Source organism: Ochlerotatus camptorhynchus, unplaced genomic scaffold, assembly GCF_037179485.1.
Source record: "Ochlerotatus camptorhynchus isolate MF236.1 unplaced genomic scaffold, CSIRO-AGI_Acam_v1.1 ptg000215l, whole genome shotgun sequence".
NCBI lineage: Eukaryota > Metazoa > Arthropoda > Insecta > Diptera > Culicidae > Ochlerotatus > Ochlerotatus camptorhynchus.
Genome location: NW_027040705.1, coordinates 586,299 through 609,236, shown reverse-complemented (window position 1 = coordinate 609,236; position 22,938 = coordinate 586,299). Strand labels below are relative to the sequence as shown.

Below are 22,938 nucleotides of genomic sequence, written 5' to 3'. Positions count from 1 at the left end.
ACTCACGTGACCCTCATCTTCGCATCAACCGACTGTCGCTGACAGATCGTTTTGTCACGCAGTGAGAGGTAGAGCCATGGCAAACAACAATCACCAGTCGCTGCTGACAAGAAAAACGTTACACTCACTGCTGATGATGAAAAGCACAACGAAAACAGTGAAGACTTCTGCAGTACGACGATGAGAAAAAACGAAACGACAGAAGAAAATGAAAACAATGCCTACGCATTCCAAGTTCGTCTCGGTAGCGCGACTGTGTGAGTTACAAACAAAGCAAGCAAAATGAAACGGAAGCGGTTGGGCTCACTCACCAACACACTCACATAAGCAAGCAAAGCAGCAACTGCTTCAAAACGAGCACAGATGATGTCGTGATTGTCGGGAGTGATCAGATCGGTGATGGACCACAACAGAAGACGACATTCACCAGTTGCTTTTTATTTCTTTCTTCAACTTGATGGATGGTCATGGAGAGAGCTTCCACGAGCACATTGATAGGAATGTACAAAGCGTTACTACCATCAGCTGTTTGGCGATCGTGATTGTGATAGGTCGCAACTCTGGCATGGTCATTATCGGTGCCATTCCTTAATTTTGTTGCTAAGAAATCCAATTTTGGCTGACAAAGAGGCGCGCCTTTGGAGGGTGTTTCAACACTCCGAAGAGTATAAATAGCGGAACCTTTCAGTTAGAGTCGGATCCTTGCGATAAATGCAAGAATGACAACTGTGAAAAAATCAAATACTTTATCATATCTCAATAGTGATGGAGTAATACGACATGCACTAAACTAAGGACACGGGATATACTACAATAGATCAACTTACTGGTTGCAGTGGTGATAGGTCCCGAACAGAGGGGAAAAAATAGGGATATGCATTAATTATGTCACACTAGATTAATCAAAAAGCCATCCGTGAGTACTTCGAGGAGTACATAATCTTATAACGATTATGAACCAACTTTTTCCGAAAAAAGTCCAAACATATCTGCAATTAATTTAAAATATTCCGAAATGAGTATTTACTTTTCTAAAGAGATTCGAAGTATTCCAAAGCTTACTGAAACTATTTTTCAGGTGAGTTCAAATTTTTCATACGTGATTCAGTACTTTCTAAAGCAATTCTAAACTTTTATGAAGATTCAGTACTTTTTAAATGATTCCGAGCAAATCTGAAGTGATTTAGTTCATAGTGACCATAGTGATTACGAACCTTTGTGAATTGGGTTCTAATTCTTCTTAAGTGAATCAGTTAATTTCTGAAGTATTACAGTACTTTCTGAAGGGATTCCGAATTTTTCAAAAGTAATTCAGCAATTTCTGAAGTGGTTTAGAACGTTTCTAAAGTGATTTAATGTTTTCCAAAGTGATTCTGACCATTTCTGAAGTGATTTACACTACCGATGATTAGTTTAAGGACACCCCAAAAAACCATGCAAATATGTTTTGTTCAATTTTCGATCTTCAAAGGTTATTTGAATGGTATGAATGGTATAGCATAAGGGAAGGTCCATTAATTATGTCACGCAAATTCGGGCCATTTTCAACTTCCCTCCCCCCTTTGGCTCATTTTTTATATGGACCTTAATTGTTTTTGTAGGGCTCGCCACAGTTTCCAAAACCACCTTCCCCCCTAAAAGTGTGACATAATTAATGGACGATCCCTAAGTGTTCTACTACTACTTTTATTTCAAAATTTGCCCAACCCAATTCTGAGAAAATCAGTCACGATTCTTCGGAGTAAATTTTTAAAAATATTGTAACTTTGGGTGAACTTTTAGCACACAAAATTTAAAAATTATATTGATCAATTTGCGTACGAGGAAATACCAATACCTTACAAATGATCTAAAGAGAAAGAAAATTGGACGTAACATGCTAGAGATATGAACATAACATGTTTTTTGGGGGTGTCCTTAAACTTATGTTCGGGAGTGTAGATCTTTTAGAAGTTGTTCAGATTGTTTTACGAAGTGATTCAGTACTTTCTCATTTCAGACGTGATTCAGTTCATTTAGATGTGATTCCGAATGTATATGAAGTGGGTCAGAATTTTTAGAAGCGAGGTCGTTTCTGAAGTGATTCAGTTCTTTCCGAAGGTTTGGTTTGGAACGTTTATGAATTGATTTAGTGCTTTCTGAAGTGATTCTGCACATTTCTGAAGTGATTCCGTACATTTCTGAAGTGATTCAATTCTTATAGAAGTGATTTAGATCGTTTCCGAAATTTTCAAAGTGATAACGAACATATCTGAGATAATACAGTTCATTTAACGGGTGTTCAATAAAAAATGAGAAGTTTTTCAGTCATATAGCAAGTAAAAAAAATGGTTTTTCAACAAATTCAGTATTTTTATTAAAAACATAATGTTTATTCTTCAAAAAAAAAACGTCAATGAATATTGTAGAAGGGGCTCTGGTCAGCCGTACGACGCAACTTAGTCGCGATGCTCTCACAAGAGCGCTGGACGGCACTGAAATTATTCTCATTTTTTATTGAACACCCGTTAGAAGTGATTCCGATTTTTTTTTTTATTAAGTAATTCAGTACTTTTCGAACTGTTTCAAAACATTTCCGAAGTGATTCAGTTCTTTCCTAAGTGACTCCGTGCTCTACTATTTTCCGAAGTGATTAAGATCTTTTCTTAAGTGATCAGTACTTTTTAAAGTTCCAAAGACGCAAATTCTATCTTCTCCAAGCGTATTCAGCACGTTTTTCAGGTTTTTCAACATTGTTTAGGTGATGCTATTCTTTTTGGAGGGTGATGCAATATTCAAATGAGTTTTGATATACTTTTATATATGAGTCCATACTTATTACGGGTAGTGTATACGTGGTCATGAACTTTTTTGGTATTTTCTGAATATGATTCAAGGATTTTTTTTTGGAATTTGCACCGTGAAAACCGGGAAAAAATCGGGAATTTCTAAATGAAAATTCACTGGCCACACTGCATTTGTCATTGATTGTAGAATACAAACCAATCGTCTCCCAATTTAGTCGCCTTTTCGCCGCTTCTTGAAGTAGTCACGCACGATATATTTAGGTATATCCCATAACTTTATACCCACCGCCTTAAATTCAGCCACCTCTGTATAAGATTGGCAATGAGGCCATCATGCTGAAAAGAGTCATACATATTCTGTACCCCACATTTCACGAACAGCAGGCATTAAGTTTTTCTGGCATGTTCGATAAGGTTTGTTTGAATATATACATATGTGTCACACTGTATGGTCAAGTTTAATAATAAATTTAAAGTAATACAGAAATAAAATACAAAGGCCAAGAGATATTTTGATTTTAATTTCGCTAAAGAGGTTTGCATGTGTCGGTCACTGAGCTACAAATCTAGCTCGAATAAATGAAATTATGTAACTCTATTATCTGAAGAGTTTTATTGGCTTAGTCGTCAAATTTTATTGTCTGAAGTCTTATAAAATAATGAATTGAAAAAAAAAATATCCAGGAGCATTCGTGTAGAATCATATTTTTAGTTTTAAATCAAGAAAATTTAAATGTAGGAATTTGTTATAGAGTTTTTAATCTCAAACTGGGTTCACCACTAGGATTAAGATTTTGTAGATCCTACAAAAAAATTGCAATCAAATCTCGAGAACATTTTCTGTACTCAAATGATTCCAAATGTTTTGATGGTTTAAAACCACGCCAGATTTATTAAAACCCTATTCGCTGGCATCACTTTTGCGCAGGCAACATTGTCCGATCGATGCTATATGTATCCAGTTGCGCACATTAATTGTGCTTTGATGGCCGGGAAATAACGCAAAAATAAAAGAAGCCTTCTGTCTTCGGCGAGACTTGGCTCGTTGATTGATGGAATGTCGCTCAGTGACATTGTTGCGATACAATGTATCGCATATAGCAGCGTGCTCGATTGAACCTGGTTCACAATCCGAATTGGACTGGTTTCCATTATTGTCGAGTGTGTTATGCTGGTGTTTTCCACAGAAGTCATGTTCGTTCCCTCTCCGCTTAGCATTTCGTGCCCGAATTCAATTAGTCGCTTTCCAAGGCTGGAGGAAACTTACAGCTGGAGGACATGAGCGCGATCCACCCACTTTTCCATCATGCATTGTGCAGCATGCATGCATGATGTACACAAAACTCTAAGCACCATTAACCGTGGTAGCTACCGAGTTGTTTTGGCATTTTCGTGTGCTGCCAAGATAATTGTTAGTGTTTAGGGAAATGCCTTCCAAATGGTTTTTTTTTCTCTACACTTCACAACTGTTTTCCTCTCCAGTGTGTTGTGTTCGGCTCGGTTCATATTATTTTCGGTGGGAACTCTCTCACATGGGTGGCGCATGCTAGTGGTCTCCTCCGTGGTGTTGTTGATCGTTTAGGAGGAAAGTACCTACAACAGCACAAGAGCTGCTGGCTGTTGGTGCGGGTATCATTTATCTGCAATCAGCAGCGCTACAAAAATACCTGAGAAATCATAGACCAGCTAGCGCATCCGCGAAGCAAAATCAGTAGGGCCGAGATAGAGGAAGGGTTTCACCGTGGGGAAATGAGTTGGAAAAGTTTTCAGATAGAGCACATCGCTCAGGGACTATGGCACAGTTAGTCATTTTCAATGGATCTTGGTTAAAATTTCTATATTTTTATGTCCTCCGGTATTCACCCTTGTTTTAAAACAATCTTCTTTTTTTTCACAGATAATCGATAGCGGTGACCCAAAGTTTTCTTATCCAGGTAAGCAAAATAGAACAATCGGAAATTGAAATTTAGCTCTTTAATTCGCATTTTCCCATTGTTCAATAATCGCATATCGCCGAGAAAAGATCGCGTGTTTGTAGTCTATCGCTGTTGTTGTATGAGTGGTAAATTTTACCCTCTTGCATCTCGGAGATGCCCTAGCATCAGCAATACAATGCTCGCATATCCATCTGCATTCGGTTTGTAATTAAATCATGTTCGTACACACGATCCGATTATCGGATAATTAGCGAACAAGTTTCGCTTTTAAAGGCCGCATGTGCGAACACCTCATCTCTCTCTCTCTCCGTTTGCAGCTGTTTTTCCACGAATCGCACCACTTCGGTTATGTGTGTGTGTGTGTGTGTATTGAGTTCTGCACGAAAATTCACTTCGGGGTTGTGGCTTTGTTTATAATTTCATTTTCGCAGATTTCAACCAATTGATTAAGCTACACGACAGAGCAATTACCCGTAGCAAAGCACCTCTTTTTACGTCAAAGGACATCTATCACCGGGTCGTCCATTGTCTGTGCTACGTGTTCATGCATTGGCGGAGAAGATCTCTTCTCGCGATCATTCACCGTTTGTTATTCTACGCGGTCAAATACAGCACCACCGACCGGATCCCAACAATACTGTTATAACAGACCATATGTGGTGTGTTCGTTTGGGGGCAAGTTTCCCCGGAAGCTTGTCCGATCCAATACGGAGGTAGAAACTGCACATACATATTTCAAGTCCAAGTTCAATCACGTTTTACCATATATCTCAGTTGGCTCATCTGGTATCGGGGGCATCAGCCGCGGGTGGGGATGGAGAATGAGACTACGTCGCAGCTTCCTATTGTTCTCGTCAGAAACCGTCGTCATATTTTTTTTTCTACTTCAAGCACCCGCCTCGACGACGACGGTATCGGTCACGTATTTATGGTTTCAGGGTAATGATTTGGCACATAATTTATACACGAATTTAAGGTCGGAACTGTGCGATCATAACGAGAGGAGAAACAAACTGCGTTCGAGGTCTGGTAGTGCTAGATCGACAACAGCGTTTAGAAGTCTATGCTGAGTAAGAGCCGGAGACAAACAAGACTTTGTTATAGGAAATGACAACCACTACCGCGAGAGGTCATGTATCCTAATATTGACTGTGTGGTGTCACGAGCGGCAGGTGCATTACCATAAAGATGTAGATAAATGATTGAAATTGGCTTGCATGTCCGCGGATGAATTCTCTTTCTCTCAGGAGGAAGCTAAATGAGTGTCATTAATCCACGGTTGAAGGACTTCTAGCAAGATGGGAAAGGTTTTTCCGCGGAGTAGTAGCGCCTGCGTCATCTTATGGTAGGATTATACCGGAAGGGTTCTGAATTGTTTGGCCGGGTGTCGTTGCACCACCATTCAGTAATATGGCGCTGTTTTGTCCAATTTGAGAGGTTTTAGGGTAAATGATGGCTTTGGCAAGCAATAGTTGATTTCGGCAACCCAAATTATAACGTTAATTTCGTTGGTTTTCCTCACAAAATCACAAGAAGTGGCTGACGGTTGACATTTAGATCTTTCCGTTCCACACATTTTTCAGGGGCTTGGTAGTTTGCGTAAGTTTTTTTTTAGGCTCATTATGATTGTCAACCGAGTGTTTTACAAGACATAGCTCATGAATGCAATTAGGAGGGCGGCTGTAATGTACTTCAGAATCTAATTTACTATAATTCAGGGCTGTGAAGTAAAGATGGTCGAATACGGGTATGCAAATAAATAAATTTTCAGGTACGGGTCGGGTACGGGTCGGGTACGGGTAACAAAAAAACGTGGAATAGTTGGGTACGAGTGGGGTTCGGGTATTTTTTGCATCTTCTCCAATTAAGAAAGTATAATATGCCATATAAATTTAATAACATTTGTATTGGAATTTTTCGCAACTGAGCAGTTCCACGCCAAATGATGAATCGACCTTCTCCGATGTGCATGAAACTTTGCATAATGGTTTGTTATGGGCAATGATTCACATTTTTGCTAAAACTCGGCCATCTTCTAGAATTTTCAAAATGGCGTCCTTGAAATTAAAAAAAATGTCGCATGGAAACGGCACTTCTGATCGAAGTGGCGTCTGTGACAAAGTTGTAGTGAAAAAAAAATGTTTTTCTGGAAAAAAAATATACAAAAAAATTTTAAAGTAATTTCAAGTAAAAATTCCAAAAATTTGTTTAAAATCTAAATATCTCGGAATGTTCTTGTCCGATTTTTGAAAAAAAGAACATCAAAAATACAAACTTTTGGAATGTGGACACTTAAAAATTGTCATAAATCATAAAACAAGAAATTTTGGCAAAATGTTTTGAAAATTTTGTTTACTCTTGTTTTATGTAATTTTACTCAGAATTTTTAAAAAAATTCTAAATCCTTATCTATGAAAAAATACATAAAAAGTTCTTATTCTATGATTTTTATCATTTTTTTTTAATATTCTTACAGTATGCATTTCTTGTAAGTTTTTTATAAATAGAAAAAAATGGCAAGAAGATTTTGAGATATTTAGGTTTTAATTTTTTTTTTGAATTTATACTCAAAATAAATAAAACACATTTTATTTGTTTATTTTGAAAAGAAAGACATTATTGTTCTCTACATTTTTGTGTCAGGCGTCATATCAATCAGAAATGCCGTTTCCATGCTACAATTTTTTGAAAAATTCAAGGGCGCCATTTTGAAAAATGGTCGAATTTTAACAAAAATGCCCATAACAAACAATTACGCAAAGTTTCATACAAATCGGAGAAGATCGATCTACAATTATCTTTATTCGCTATTTTGCCTGGAACTGCGGAACCTATAAGAAAATTACTCACAACTTTCAAATTACATTTTCCAATGAAAATGATAAAACGGTTAAATGAAATTTGCCCCATCCTACAATCAAATGTTCATAGTTCAGCCATTCCATAGCAAAACGATAAAGTGGTTCTCAGAATTTCGTAAAAATTGAAAATTTTGTTCCTTATCGCAAAATTTTAGACTCGTATTTTTATATTTTGTCATTAGGAGCCACTCTAACACGGAAATGGTTACGTGTTAGAGTGACTCAAATAACTTTTTTTTTTAAATTCCTTTTTTTAATTCATAATTTTTTTCAAATCAAATGTAAGGCTATTAGCAAATATATCATATTAACAATATGATCCATTCATGCCTTTTCCAAATGTTGCAATGGCGACCCGCAAAATATTGCTTTACGCACCATCTAGCGTTGAAAAAGGTCAACAACAATCATTCAATTACAATCGAGGGGTGCGAATATAGCACTTATTGCAAAAGTAAGAGTCAAATTATTTTCATTAATTACATTGTGTATATTACTTTAAAACTTGTCTGACATGACACTGTTGTCATCAAATAAAATAAAATGCTGAAATACATTCATTTGAAATATTAAACAAATTTTCATTTGGCTTACCCCTCGTGACGATAAACAAATACATTGGTAGCCTTTTTGGTCACAGAGGTGCTTTCATCGCTAAAAATTCGGTTCGCCAGCTAAGCGAAAGAGTGGATCATATTGTTAATATAATATATTTGTTATTAGGCATCTTTTTAGAAAAAAATATAATGATATTAATAATATTTGAATATATTATTTGAAAAAAAAATTATTTTGAATTGAAACGCATTGAGTGTGTTTGTTTTTTTTATGGTTTTCATGGTTTGTAAACAGAGAACACAATATGTTTTTAATTTTTTCCTTGAAAATTTTGGCTTTTTTACACAACATAAATCCGCAATGCATTTTTTCGTTTTTGAGTTATATTTTTTTGAAATTATTAAGTTTTGGGTTTTCGCTCAATACTCCTATGTGACTGGGCTACCATGCGTTTCCATTGTTTTGTAGCGACTGTAACATGTTCATGACGCATGGTAGTTAAGTCACATAGGAGTTTTGAGCGAAAACCCAATGCTTGATAGCTACAAAAAATATAACTCAAAAAAAAAAAAAACACATCGCTAATTTTTTTTATATGTTGTGTAAAAAACCCTTTATTTAAAAGGAAACATTTAAAAATATATTGTGTTCTCTGTCTACAAACCACAATAACCAAAAAAATCAAATACAATCAATATTTTTCAAAGCAAAATCCAAATTTTTAATATCATTATATTTTTTTTCTAAAAAGTAATTATAATTACCTCCAATTTGGTATTTTGATCTTTGAAATCGGCCCAGTGGTTCAAAAGTTATGAAAAACGTAACGAATTTTAGGACCACTCTTACATGAAAATGGTCATCCTAATGACAAAATAAAAAGTACGGGTGTAATATTTTGTGATAATCTAATCTAATCTAATCTAACACCAACACAGCCAGTTCTTGAAAGCATCCTGGAAAATGATGGATATACCGCCATAATTTTTCTTGTTTTTTTTTTTATATATGTTTCACATAGAAGATGCGTAACACATATCTAACAGGCCAGGCCTACTGTGCAGCATTTAAGGGGCAAGATCAGAAAACATCGGGTCTGTTTAAATCGAAGATTTAAACACGATGCTTCAGAATCCAATAAATGGATGAAACGTCTACATCCCATACCGTACGTTCCGATTTTGGTAATTATATGTTTGGTTGATTGTCGGAAGCATCAAAGCTAGAAAGGTTAAGTGATGCTCCATTTTCTTCTGACCGTTGCGTCATCAGCACTAACTCTTGTCCTAGCATTTTATAGCTTATGGCTATAGCGCCATTACTCGCTTCCTGAAAAGAGAAGAGGGAACTAAGATTATGTAAACTACGGGTGTAATATTTTGTGATAAGGAACAAAACTACACAATTTTACAAAATTCTGCGAACCTCTATATCGTTTTGCTATGGAATGGCTTATTTGTTAAATTAAATTAATCACAATTTTTACCAGATTTAGTAAGCACTGGTCATAGATTTCAATTAAATTGATCATGCCTTTTTAAACAAAAAATTCCATTAAGAATTTTTTTTTAGTTCAAGAGATTGATTGAAAATAATACCCAAATTTGCTCTCAGCCTGCATTGAAATGCCGAACTTTAATACAAAATTGGTAATAATTGCAAAATAAATTTATCGCACTTTTGAATCAAATTTGATCGCAAAGTTTAACGAAATTGAAATTAATCACAACTTCAAACAAACATGAAGGAACATCTGACGCAAGTTCAAAGGAAATTACAACTTTTGACCATTTCTTACAAAAATAGACATAACTGTAGTAGAAAATGATAACAATATTAAAATAAACACAAAATGTAAACATAGTTGGTCCCAACTGATCATTTTATATTTTTGGAAAACCGAACCGAACTTTTAAAGAATTTAACCCAAAAATGCGGAAGAACAAAAGAATGGAAGAATGATGAAAAGGGAGATTAAAGGTCGAATGATTCAAAGAGGAACAAAAGGTCGAATGATGAGAAGAAGGGCAAACGGTTGAATGGAATAAACGTCGAATGATACAAAGAGGCACAAAAGGTCGAATGACAGTACATTAAGTTGTGATTGGGTAGATGGCATATAGTGGCAAGCATACTTGCCAGACTTAAGGCACCGTTACGTTTAAATGACTACCCTTATTAAAGAAATAACATACCCGAACGATAACGCAAATTATAGAACTATTAGGCATATTGTTTGGATGATACCCTGAACATGTCGTTAAGCAAAATAACCAAACAAATTTTGTTAGGGTAATCATCAAAATCAATACATTATTTCGAGCAGTGATGCAAAGAAGGAAAAATATTGATACTGAAATCCTAGCTTTCAGTATTAGTATACCTACGAATGGGAATAAAAAAAAAACCATACAATCTGCAATAAATTTGATTGATTCAACATCAGCTTGTAAAAAAGACATAACAAAGCCCTTCCAATACGAATACTGTTCCGAAGGATTCAACCAGAGGCTATAGGAAAGAACGCGCAGAGATGAAAAGAAAGAAAAAATTATTCTAATGGCATCTTAACACCCAGTGTCATAAACCACAACAAAATTATTATTCGAAAGGACTGTGCTTATTGTTTGCAAAAAATATTATTTTCTTCTATTTTCATTAGATATCTATGTGAATTATTATAATGTATTCTCTCTTTGTGCCATTCGACCTTTTGTCCATTCGACAATTTTTCCATTCGACATTCAAACTCCCTTCTAATTATTTGACCTTTTGTCCATTCGACCTTTTGTATACCTTTGAATCATTTGACCTTGTCACAATTCCACTTTTAGTCTATTGAACTTTTTGTTCCTCTTTGGGCCATTCGACCTTTTTTCCATTCGACCTTCAACCTTTTGTCCATTCGACCTTCAACCTTTTGTTCATTCGACCTTTTGTCTCTTTTTGAACCATTCGACCATTTGTTCATTCGACTTTTTGTCCCCCTTCGCAGCAGTTGACTTTTTGTCCAGTCGACTTTTAGACCCCTTCTCATCATTCAACCTTTTATCCATGCAACCTTTTGTACCTTCGATCTTTTTTACTTTCGACGGTTTTTTCATTTGACATTTTGTCATTCGACGTTTTGTCGTTCGAAATTTTGCCCCACAACTCCCCAACTGTTATCAAAAACAACAAAGTATACGCAATTTTCGCATACTGCTTGGATATCCAAAGTGATTTTGAATAATATGTACTTATGTTGACTGAATTAAATTAAAAATTTAATCTTGTAAAATACCAAACTTAGTCAGTTTGAAGAAAATAGAATTAAGAACAATTAAGTTATAAAAATTACATATGCGTTTGAAATATATATTTGGATTTACACGTATTACTGATTTGTGCACGGTGAAATCATTGATAGTATTGATGTTTTCTACTCGATAAAGTGTGTCCCACATCAAATTGCATCACGGAAAAAACGCTGTAGAAAATTACCCATTGGGTATTTTCTCTTGAAAATTTGGTTAGAAGTTGTTTAGAGTGTATTGTTTACACTGTATTTTTATCGCTGTCAGTTTTTCGAAAGTTGGAAAAAATGGTGTCATCCGAAAAGCAAGCACCTAGACAATCCTCAGCTCTCTCATCGGGACATCGGAAAACAACTCGGAATCGTGCAGTCAACTGTGAGTCGTGTGATTAAACGTTACTACGAAACTCTGAGCATTGAACGGAAGGAGAAATGCGGTCAGAATGGATGTTCTATTAGTGATCAGGATCACAAGCGTGTCGTGAAAGCGTTTAAGCGGAATCTCAATGCTTCGATCAGGGATGTGGCCAAAAAGTTAAATCTTTCCAAGTATTTCGTTCAGAGAGCCAAGGACCGGGAGGGACTGCATACGTACAAAGTGCAGAAGGCTCCAAATCGTGACGAACGGCAAAATACAGTGGGAAAGTCACGGGCCCGGAAACTGTACACTAGACTGATGCAAATTTTGACATTTTCGCTCCACAGTGCTCATACGGTTCCAAATCGGGTCCTGATTAGTCTCCCAAAATTTGAACTCATTTGCAAAGAAACTGACTTGGCACAAACCATTTGAAGTTTGTATGGAAATTACTATGGGAAATCAAAACTTTTTGTTCATTGTCTTCTTACCTTTTTCCATATTTCACTGTTCAAAAATTCAAAAGCTATGCTTATGGAAAATTTTCTCAGCTTCAACTTAGCAGAATATAGTTTTTGAGCCAAACGTCAAATAAAATAGTTATTAATTGTTTAAGAGATTGATAATCTTATGGCATGATCAAGCAGCTGTTTTGTGAGCAACACTGTATCTTGCAGTGTGACATAGTAGCCATGATTTTTGTGATCTATTCCAAGCACCAGAAACACCAATGTTGCCTGCTGAACAGTTGATTGAGCATAATCGTAAGACATTAGTGGCTTGAATTATTGATAACTTTTGATGCTTAAATTATATTGAAAAGTGGTTAAGGACAAAGTTGTAGCTGACAAAATTTTCTACGAGCTCAGTTATCATTTTTTAAAGCAGAGCGATATGGTAAATTGTTAGATGGATATGAACAAAACATTTGGTTTTCCTATAGTAATTTCCATATAAACTTCAAATGGTTTGTGCCAAGTCAGTTTCTTATCGAATGAGTTCAAATTTTGGGAGACTAATCAGGACCCGATTTGGAACCGTTTGAGCACTGTGGAGCGAAAATGTCAAAATTTGCATCAGTCTACTGTACACCCAGATGCGGACGAAGCCTCATTGTCTCATCATGGATGATGAAACTTACGTCAAGGCGGACTTTCGGCAGCTTCTTGGGCTACTGTTCTTCACCGCCCAGCACAAGTTTGATGTTCCGGAGGAAGTAAGGAAGTAGAAACTTTCAAAGTTTGCCAAGAAATACATGATTTGGTAAGCGATCTGCTCATGTGGCAAACGGAGTGCGCCATTCGTGACTACCGGGACTGTAAACGGGGAGATCTACCTCAAGGAGTGTCTACAAAAGCGTCTGCTTCCTCTGTTCAAGCAACACGAGGACCCTACGATCTTCTGGCCGGATCTAGCTTCGTGCCACTATTCAAATGTTGTCCTGGAGTGGTACGAAGCCAACGGGGTGACTTTCGTACCTATGGACATGAACTCTCCACCGTACCGGAACTAAGGCAAATCGAAAAATACTGGGCTATTATGAAGCAGGCACTACGAAAGCATCCCAAGGAGGTCAAATCTGAGGAAGACATGAAGAAAAAGTGGATTTCCGTACAGAAGAAGCTGCAGCCAGATGTTGTACAGAACCTAATGAGTGGATTTAAGCGTAAGGTGTGAGCGTACGGTTATGGTATTGTAGTTGAATGAAATAAATATGCTAAAAGCTTACTAATATGTTATATTTTATTGTCTGAAATTTTGAAAAGGATTGGACAACTAGGTAATTTTCTACAGTGTTTTTTTCCGTGATTCAATTTGATGTGGGACACCCTTTAGAACGGAAATAAGCGACTACGAGGAAATAGCCGAGTGGGGGTTACCGGGATTTCCTCAAAATTGTAAATTTAATGCCTGCTCGTACAGCATTAAATTCTCAATTTTCGGGGAAATCCCGGTAATTTTGAAAAAAAAAATGCTTTGATTTTTGCCCTGGGATTTCCCGGAAAGGACCCTCTAGTCAGACAGCTGTTCTAATATCGGCAACTTGAAAACATCTGCAGATTGTGGTAAGCATGTTTCATTTCACAAAAAATAAATAAAATACATTGGCTTAGGTCGTGTATTGGCGCAATTTTAACGCGGTTATAATTGAAATATTACAGCCACTGTTGCTGGATACCTCTCACTAAAATCTGTGTCAATTTTATTTGGTTAAAAATAAACGTTCACAATGGTTTTGGAAATTATGTTATTTGCTCTGTAATGTATTTATTACAACAGCGGCGCCGGTGGTGTAGTTGTAAGTGTGATTGCATCTCACCCCAGAAAGCCTGGGTTCAATCCCAGTCGGCACCACCGGAATGTTCTGAGGCATAACATCTCTGATTACGCCTTCCTTCGTGGGAAGTAAAGCCGTTGGTCCGCGGTTCCATGAGTTGATGGGTCGATAGGTAGGGTCCAGGTGTGGGAGCTGCCTCCCTGGCGTCGGTAGCATTGGTGCTCAGCACGGAAAACAAGATCGACGGAAAACGAATCAAGGAAAAAAATCCACATATTTTGGAGCTCCCAGGATAAGTCCGTAAAACAGATAAAAAACGTATTCTTTAAAACAAATCTCAAAAACCAAAAATCGGCACCCTCATTGAAATATAATATTAACAAGGGTCCGTTTCGTCAAATCCGTTCCAAACATAGATGCATAATTCCTCTGATCAACACCTCTACAAACTATGAATCCTACTGTGGGAAAACGATAATTAACAGCCCGTCATGCATAACGATCAATTTCAAGCTTTTTAATGACCTAATGTCTTCTCCATTTTTGGGCAGAGCGCCGCACCGAACAGCCCCATGATCAGCGTGCTGTGATTATTCACCTTTTAGCATACACTTCTACTATCATCAATCGATTAACAAGTTGTCGAACCCGTTTTGGCTATATAGTGACTATAGCTACAGCAGACATCGCCTCGGGCTCCGGAGATCCTGGGAGCGGACGAATCCCAGGTCGGGTACCAACGTCAGAATTACATACATTCATTCAAGAGCCCGATGCTGATCGCGTTCCGTAAATTACAACGTACGTGATCTGTTCATAAAAGTTCGTTTCCGCAGGCGTGCTACGGAGGTAAGGTGGAATTGTAATGGACCTGGCGCTAAGTCAATGTACACTTTGTATGGTTCGCGCTCTCCGTACATAGGTACTCAGTACACGCGAAAGCACCTCCTCAGAATAAGTCATGACACGTTGCGTGTTTATCTTCCGGATAAATAAAATACCTCGTAATATCAGGGTCATGATGCCGTCTGGTCGTTGTTGGTTCGTTGGTTGGTGCGCAAGTAGCAGCCCTAGCCCTGGCAGCAGCAGCAACAGCGGTTAAATGGACGTACTATAGGAAAATATTGGCGATTGTTGAATAATATTTACATACAGGTTCAGACCGGCGTCCGAGGGTGCCCGCATATGCGATGCTCGGGCGATCTGAATTATGGGGAATTGGGATATTTTCCATCGTGAAGCAGATCGAACTTTGAGAGCGACGACGACAGAGCTGTGGCACGGAGCTGTAACCTCTACAAGGATATGCAAAACATATTTCAAGCCGAGTTGTGAGGTTGCGGTTTTTTTTTTATGTAAGGTAGACGAAGATGAAAATGGAAGTAGAATATTTGCGTTGCTTGCTAAGAGGATAAATAATGACGTCGTCGGGGAATTTTCTGGAAATTCAATTTCAATGTGAACACTTGAATGGCAGAACGGTCCATGTTTTCTGTCATGATTTTCTTCATTTTTAACGGCTTTACCATGCTCAGTGGGGCCAAAGTGACAGAATTCCTTCGTGGGCGCTTGATTTGGACTTGATCTTTGTCTAGATCAAACCTTTGAATTAATTGTTGAGGTTATGTCGTGATAAGACTCTCTGCTGGGTTGCTCAAGTAGTATGTAGTAGTAACATATTTTTTTATTTACATTGATTAAGGTGTTACATAAGTTTTTACATGACAAGTGATTTAGCCAGAAAGGCTCTTCATCTATGAATGTGGGTTGGATTTCATTTGTTTGAAATGAATTTTACGTTTGGCTTCTAGTTCTCATGTATAGTTAGAAGTGAAAACTTGATAACCTACCTAACTACAATAAACTTATTTTAATATGCTTGATCCCTAAGAATCTGTTGATCTGACCTCAGACAGGTATCTCTGAACCTTTCCAGGAAGAACGTTCTCCGCTCCTCCAGTGTCTGAAGAATAGCCAGGCGGAGGACCTCGAGATTAATAGGTTCGCGGAAGGGTCATTCTAAAGATCTTGTTTTGGATCCTTTGAAGCTTAAGCACAACTCTCCCAAAGTTGGCATACAGTACTCTATTATATATAAGAATTTTTTTTTGTGATAACCTTTAAAACACTGCTTAATTTCTAAAGAAGGAGCATTGAAATTGTACGAATTTTCAAGATTCCATAAAACGTTGAACAATGAACCATAAACGAACAAAATTGATCCATAGAAAATCAAGTTTGTGCACTAAAAAATATAGATGATCCATAAATTAGACATATATTTTTTACATTTTTTGGAAACAATTTATTTTTTTTTAAATCAATACATCTTGCACCTTCACTGCATGACTACTCATTGATTTACTATCCTGCCCGTGCTTTTCTTTATCAGAGGAGTGGAGCGACGGGCAAGCGTTCAGAGTAAGCTTCTAGAATAAGGCTCTAGCACCCAACAAACATTGGGCCGTCCTGAATGAACTATATCCATCCTCTTCAAGGTGGTTTGTTTAAAAGGACGTTAATAGATGGAAGCACAGCAACAAACATTGGAAGCAGCATAAGAGTTTATTCAGGCAAAAATATGCTTCTTCATCTAAAAAATGGCTTATCCAGGTTTTGATCAGTTCAAATTTTTTATTGGGTAGCTTCTAGAATAAGCTTCTAGAATATGCTTCTAGAATAAAGTTCTAGAATAAGGTTCTAGCCAGGGTTACTTCCACTCACTTGCTATAAAAAAATGTTTTTTTGGAATTATGAAATCATGAAATAGTATAATGCTAATAAGTACTTGTAAATTACAAGAAGAGGTCATGAAGTATATGTTTGACACATTAAATCTGTCAATATTGCTTTCAGTGCGTCACAATCAGCGATTTTACGACTCGTGAGTGCTCACTCTGAGTGAACGCTCACGAATCATAAGATCGCTGATTGTGACGCTCTGAAAGCGAAATTGACAGGTTTTATGAGTCAAACACATACTTTACACCCTCTTCTTGTTACTTACTAGTACAACATATCATTATAACATCTAATGATTGCATAATTCCGAAAAATATTTTTTTATAGCAAGTGAGTGGAAGCAACCCTGGTTCTAGCATACCCACAAATCATTCAAAGCAGGATAAGAGCTTATTAAGGCAAAAATATGCTTCTTTAGCTGGCTCCTTCAGCCTTTAATCAGTTCAAATTATTTGTTGGGTTAGCTTCTAGAATAAGCTTCTAGAATATGCTTCTAGAATAAGCTTTTAAGACAAGCTTTTAGAATAAGCTTCTACACACAAAATCACGGCCTCCCTGTTCGGTCAGTTTTTACTGAGTATTTGATCAGCTGAAAAAGTCATCAAAATTTTTTTGATGATAAAACATATAGGGGAATTGTATGTAATGTCGGCCTAATTGCCCCTAATTTGGGCCCATACATAAATTCAGCAATCAACTAAATTTTCAATAGCGACCAAAAGTATCCATTAGTACCGTCCCAATGAAGCATTCAACTAGATAAAATTGATAAATAACAGATTTCTAACGATTGGCCCAATCTTAGATCCATAGGCCAACATTAAAGCCATTTCCCCTAATATGTTTATATTGTTCATTTGTGACGCTTATTTTCGCATTACTGGATTTTTCAGCTGTTTAAAACCCAGTAAGAAACACTGACCCCCGTAAAATAATCTTTGTGTGTAGAATAAGCTTCTAGAACAAGCTTCTGCAAATGCTTCATCTGGATACTTTTAGAAGCTTCTTTTAGATTTTTTTCCAGAAATGTTGGCCATACTTACCTTACCAATCAGGCTAAGGCTTTGTTGTGCTCTGCTGTCCGAAGAAGTCGTCTCCACTCTACTCGATCCATGAACACACTTCGCCAGCGTCGTAGTCTGCAGGTCGCCTTCTATTTGGTCGATCCACCTTTCCCGCTGCGTGCCTCTTATTCTTGTTCTTGTTGATTCGTTTTCGATAATCATTTTCATTGGGTCGTCGTCCGACATTCTTACGACGTGCCCAGCCCACCGTAGTCGCCCATTTTTTGCAATGTGGACGATAGATAGTTCTCCTAGCAGCTGGTGAAATTCGTGGTTCGTTCGCTTATTCCACGTTCCGTCATCCAGCTGCACTCCACCGTAGATGGTACGCATCACCTTCCATTCGCATAGTCCAGATTTCGTGGCCGTAGCGGACCACCGGTCTAATCAGCGTCTTTTAGAAAGTCAACTTCGCGCGGCGGTAAATTTTCCGGAGTCCAAAGTAGGCACGATTCCCTGCCATAATGCGTCTTGAATTTCTCTGCTGGTATCATTTTTGGTGGTCACCAGTGAGCTCAAATGCACGAACTCATCGACCACCTCTATTTCATCACCGTCAATCTGAACTCGGGGTGGGAGGCTAACGTTGTCTTCCCTAGTTCTTCCTCTCATGTATTTTGTCTTCGATGCGTTGATGGCAAGTCTAATCCGCTATCCATACAAAACAATTCGCTACAAACTTCGTCAAGATACATAATTTGTCATTTAATAAAACTAAATTCTTTAGATAACTGTTCAAAAACAGCTTCAACGTGTGAAATGCAATGTCTCTTAAATTATGTTAGTGTAGTTGCACGTTTAATATGTCTAGGTAGCGAATTGAAAATATTTATTCCTTTAAAATACAATAAATTTTGTGAAGCACAGGTCAAGAAATGTGGTGTTCTTATTTCATCCGCGTTTCTAGTATTATATCTATGAAAGTGATTTCCACTTTCAATTCGATTACACAAATATCGAGGCAGCAAATCGTTATCTACTTTAAAAATGAACACCATAAAGCTCGATTCAAAGTAAATCTGGTCGCACGGTTTAACACACCACCGCGCCCTTATTGGTTGGAACAAAAAACGTTTGAGAGGCATTTGTTGATGTTTCATTGACGAAAAAATTGGTGAAAAGTTTTTCTCGATTGATCGACGCATCCCGAAATTACGGATCATGTAACTTGAGAAAAGAAAATTAATTATGCATAAACATCTAGAGAACCCTTCGTGGTCTGCCTCAAAAATAGCAAAAGTGTTAAAATTCCCAAATTCAACGGTGAGTCTTGTAATCAAACGTTACAAGGATACTCTGAGTGTAGATAGAGCACAGCGCATCTATCATAAAAGTGGCACTAGGGTCAAAGCGCTGAGGAGAAAGGTGTTGAGGTACGTGAAAAGCAACCCAGGTATGGAGACACGTGATTTGGCAAAGAAATACGATTACAACTTTTCCACCGTGCGTAACACTCTTTCAAGAGAAGAATATAAGTCTTTTTGTGCCAGTAAACATCCGAATCGCTCCCTGAAACAAAATTTAGAGGCCAAAAAGCGAGCACGATTACTATACAAACGAGTTTTGACGAAATATGATGGCTGTATTTTAATGGATGACGAAATATATGTCAAAATGGATTATAAACAAATCCCCGGACGAAATTTTTACCTGGCAACTGGTCGTGGGGATGTCCCTTCCAGGTATAAATTTGTTTTTGCAAATAAGTTTGCTCGGAAACTATGATTTGGCAAGGAATCTGTAGTTGTGGCCTTAAAACCAAGGTTTTCATCACATCTCACACAATGACGTCAAAGGTTTAGATTAAAGAGTGTCTGAAAAAGCGGATTTAACCCTTCATTCAGCAACACAAGACCAACGTTATGTTTTGGCCGGATCTAGCCAGCTGCCACTACTCTAAGGAGGTACTAGAATGGTATGCTGCAAACAATGTTAATTTCGTCGCCAAAGAGGTTAATCCTCCGAATTGCCCTGAGTTCAGACCGATCGAAAAATATTGGGCAATTGTCAAGCGAAAACTTCGAGGATGCGGTAAAGAAGTGTCAAATGCACAACAAATGCGTTTAAAGTGGAATAAGTTCGCCGGTACTGTGTCACCAGCGACTGTGCAGGTCACGATGGCATCGATCACAAGTAAAGTGTGACAGTTCGTTCGAAATGGTGAAATGTAATAACTTGTCATATATCGTTTGAAAGCTGAATAAATACCCTTTTGTTTGACGTTTTGATCAAGCGTGTATGTTGTTTAATTCTTATGTTATGATCACTTGAATGCGTCCAAATTTACTTTGAATCGGGCATTAGTCAAATATACAATTCATTGCTTCACCGACAACCAATTTAAAGCATCTAGCATAAAAGTTGAGGAAGTGAATCAATTACATCTCAAAATCAAACGCATTATTTTACTCTGCAAGCGCTGTAATCTCGATATTTGTGTTGCATGGGCCAAAAATAAAATGGAAGAGCAAAAGTCTAGATGAGGAGAAGTGATTGATTGGTACAGCTGTATTTTACTGCTAATAGTTAAATCGTTTTTAATCGGCATAGAATTCCATACTTCTTCGCAACGTTATTATTGAATTAAATTTAAGTTTGTCATCAACAATCACGCCAAGATGTTTAATCACCCGAACACGATCAATAGCCTCATCATCAATTACAACGGAGACGTTCTCATTTATTCGATTCCGCGAAATTACCATAAATTTAGTTTTACTTATATTCAATCTCAATTGCTTCTACTTGCACCATCTGCTTGGAGAATGCAAATCTTCATGCATGTGTATAACGGCATCATCTAAATCCTTAGATGCAATAAATAACACAGTATCGTCTGCAAAATGATTAATGTCGCAAAATCTTAAAACACGTCGCAAGTCATTAATATACATAATAAATAAAAGGGGCTCTAATACACTTCCCTGACACTCCAAGGTTATTCTACACGGGACTGGAAATAGAATTATTTAAAACAGTCCGTTGAGTCCTGTCACACAATTAGCTTTCAAACCATTTAAATGCAGTACTGGTAATTCCAAAGCACTTGATTGTTCGTATCAATAAGGGCCTAGAAATTGTTTCAAAAGCGCGTTTCAGATCCACAAAATAGCAACAATCGTATCTTTACTCTTCAAGTTATCTTTCCACTTCGCTAATACCAAATTCAACGAGGTTTCACAAGAATGACTTTCACAATATCCCGATTGTACTGGTATCAACAAGCTATTAATATTTAAAAACTCCAGGTCAGCTTTTCACAACAAGTTCTAAAATTTTCTCTAATGTGTGCAACATGTTGATGGGACGAAACTCTTCGGCTTTATTCGTTCCAGCAACTCTATGAATAGGAACCACCAAGGATTCCTTTCAAATTTGTAACACATGACCAGTCTGCAATGATTTTCTAATAAGGTCCAGCAAGATGTAGCCAATGACATGAAAGTAATCTTGAATAACTCTAGCATTAACATTATCTATTTCAGCCGCTTCACATTTGAATGAAACTTAGCATATATGTTTGTTGCTATGCAAGGTGAAATTTCTATTAAAAAGTTGTATATTTTTAAGGAACTTAGTTTTATAATGGTTTACGTAAAAAATGGGGTTTATTTCTTCAAAAAATCATAACTTGAAAACGCTTTGATCAAAGTGGCGTCTGAGAAGAAGTTGTAGGGCTTAGATATAATTTTGAGCCTACTAAGCACAATCCGCTCTTTGCCTCTATTTTCCGAGTGGATTTTTTTTCTTCACAAAATGTAATGGTTTTATTGAAGATGACTTCTAAATTTATTTTCCTTTCCGTACGTACCGTAAGATTTGATAAAGAGAAACAAATTGTTGAGCTATTGCTAAAAATCTAACACTTCTTCTTGACCCCAAACTTGACCAATGGTTTCCAAATCAGGCCTATTGCATTGAAACGCCATTAAAACGCCAATCACTTCGGCCTATAGGATGAAGATAAAAATTGATTCGGTCGGAGTGCTTCTTTTGTTTTTGAGAAACATGGGTGTACACATTCATATCAGCCGGCGCCGGTGGTGTAGTGGTAAGCGTGACTGCTTTCTAACACCCCAATGGGTCTGGGTTCAATCCCAGCCGAGGTCGGTGGGATTTTTCTGAGGCATAAAAATCTCTGGTCACGTCTTCCTTCGGAAGGGAAGTAAAGCCGTTGGTCCCGGCCCATGTGTGTTGTGAATGGGTGCGATATCCTACGCAGGTGTTGAAGCTGCCTTCCTGCACATTCGGTTGCCGTCAATGGATGGCAATCGATGTCCGTCGGTGATTGGCACTAGATTGCGGAACAGAGACCGACGTTAAATAAAGGAAAAAAAAAAAAAAACATTCATATCACGCGTTCTCATTGACTTCGTTCGGTAGCTTTTGAAAATAATGGATTTATTTGATGTTTTCTGCTCGCGAAAATGGGCGATTAGGCCGAGGAAGTGCTCTACCTCACCGGTTTAAAATTTAGTATTGCTAAAATCAAATCATGCCAAAATTGGGCGGTTTTGTTTTGTAATTTATTTAATGATATCGATGATTCCAGGCCACCATGGAGTGGAAAGAAATCAAAATAATGGTAATATATAATTTACTTCTATTAAAATTCACAATAAACTTGAAAACGGGTTGACTAAAGAAAAATATTAATATTAATTAATTCATTGGAAATGATGCATAAAATCAAAAAAAAAAATGTTAAATTTGAATGCGTTTAGAAAATTGATTAAAGCAAAACATTGTTAAAAAATACTTTAAAGCATTTTAGCTTACCAAATGAAGCATTCTTCCCAAAAATAAACATTTCAACTTTTATCATGATTTTACAGTGATATGGAGATCGAAGTAGGTCACGCTGGAAAGTTGACATGTTTTTAATTTTGCTGCTGATTTTCATTTGGTGATTTTAACCATTTTAACAAACTTACGATTGCTCAATTGTTCAAAATCTCATGGACGGGATTGAAATAGGTCAGACCATGGCGGATGATAAGTGAAAAAGAAAAAAAGAAGATCCAGAAGCGGTGTTTGTTGGGAGCTGTCTTAGCTGATG

At 37.2% G+C, this 22,938-nt stretch overlaps 2 protein-coding genes across 2 annotated transcripts in view; one reads left to right on the top strand and one right to left on the bottom strand.

Annotated features, from left to right (window-relative positions):
* LOC135703548 (uncharacterized) overlaps positions 1–18,065 on the bottom strand; it is a 50,256-nt gene extending 32,191 nt beyond the window's left edge. The window contains exon 1 of the mRNA XM_065224791.1: positions 17,859–18,065. Within this exon, the coding sequence (XP_065080863.1) occupies positions 17,859–18,065 (207 nt within the window). The remainder of the gene's footprint in view (positions 1–17,858) is intronic.
* The window catches only part of LOC135703520 (mucin-2), a 315,489-nt gene that overhangs the window by 69,328 nt on the left and 223,223 nt on the right, over positions 1–22,938 (top strand). Inside the window, exon 2 of the mRNA XM_065224751.1 lies at positions 4,684–4,720. The gene's annotated coding sequence lies outside the window, so the exon portion shown is untranslated. The remainder of the gene's footprint in view (positions 1–4,683; positions 4,721–22,938) is intronic.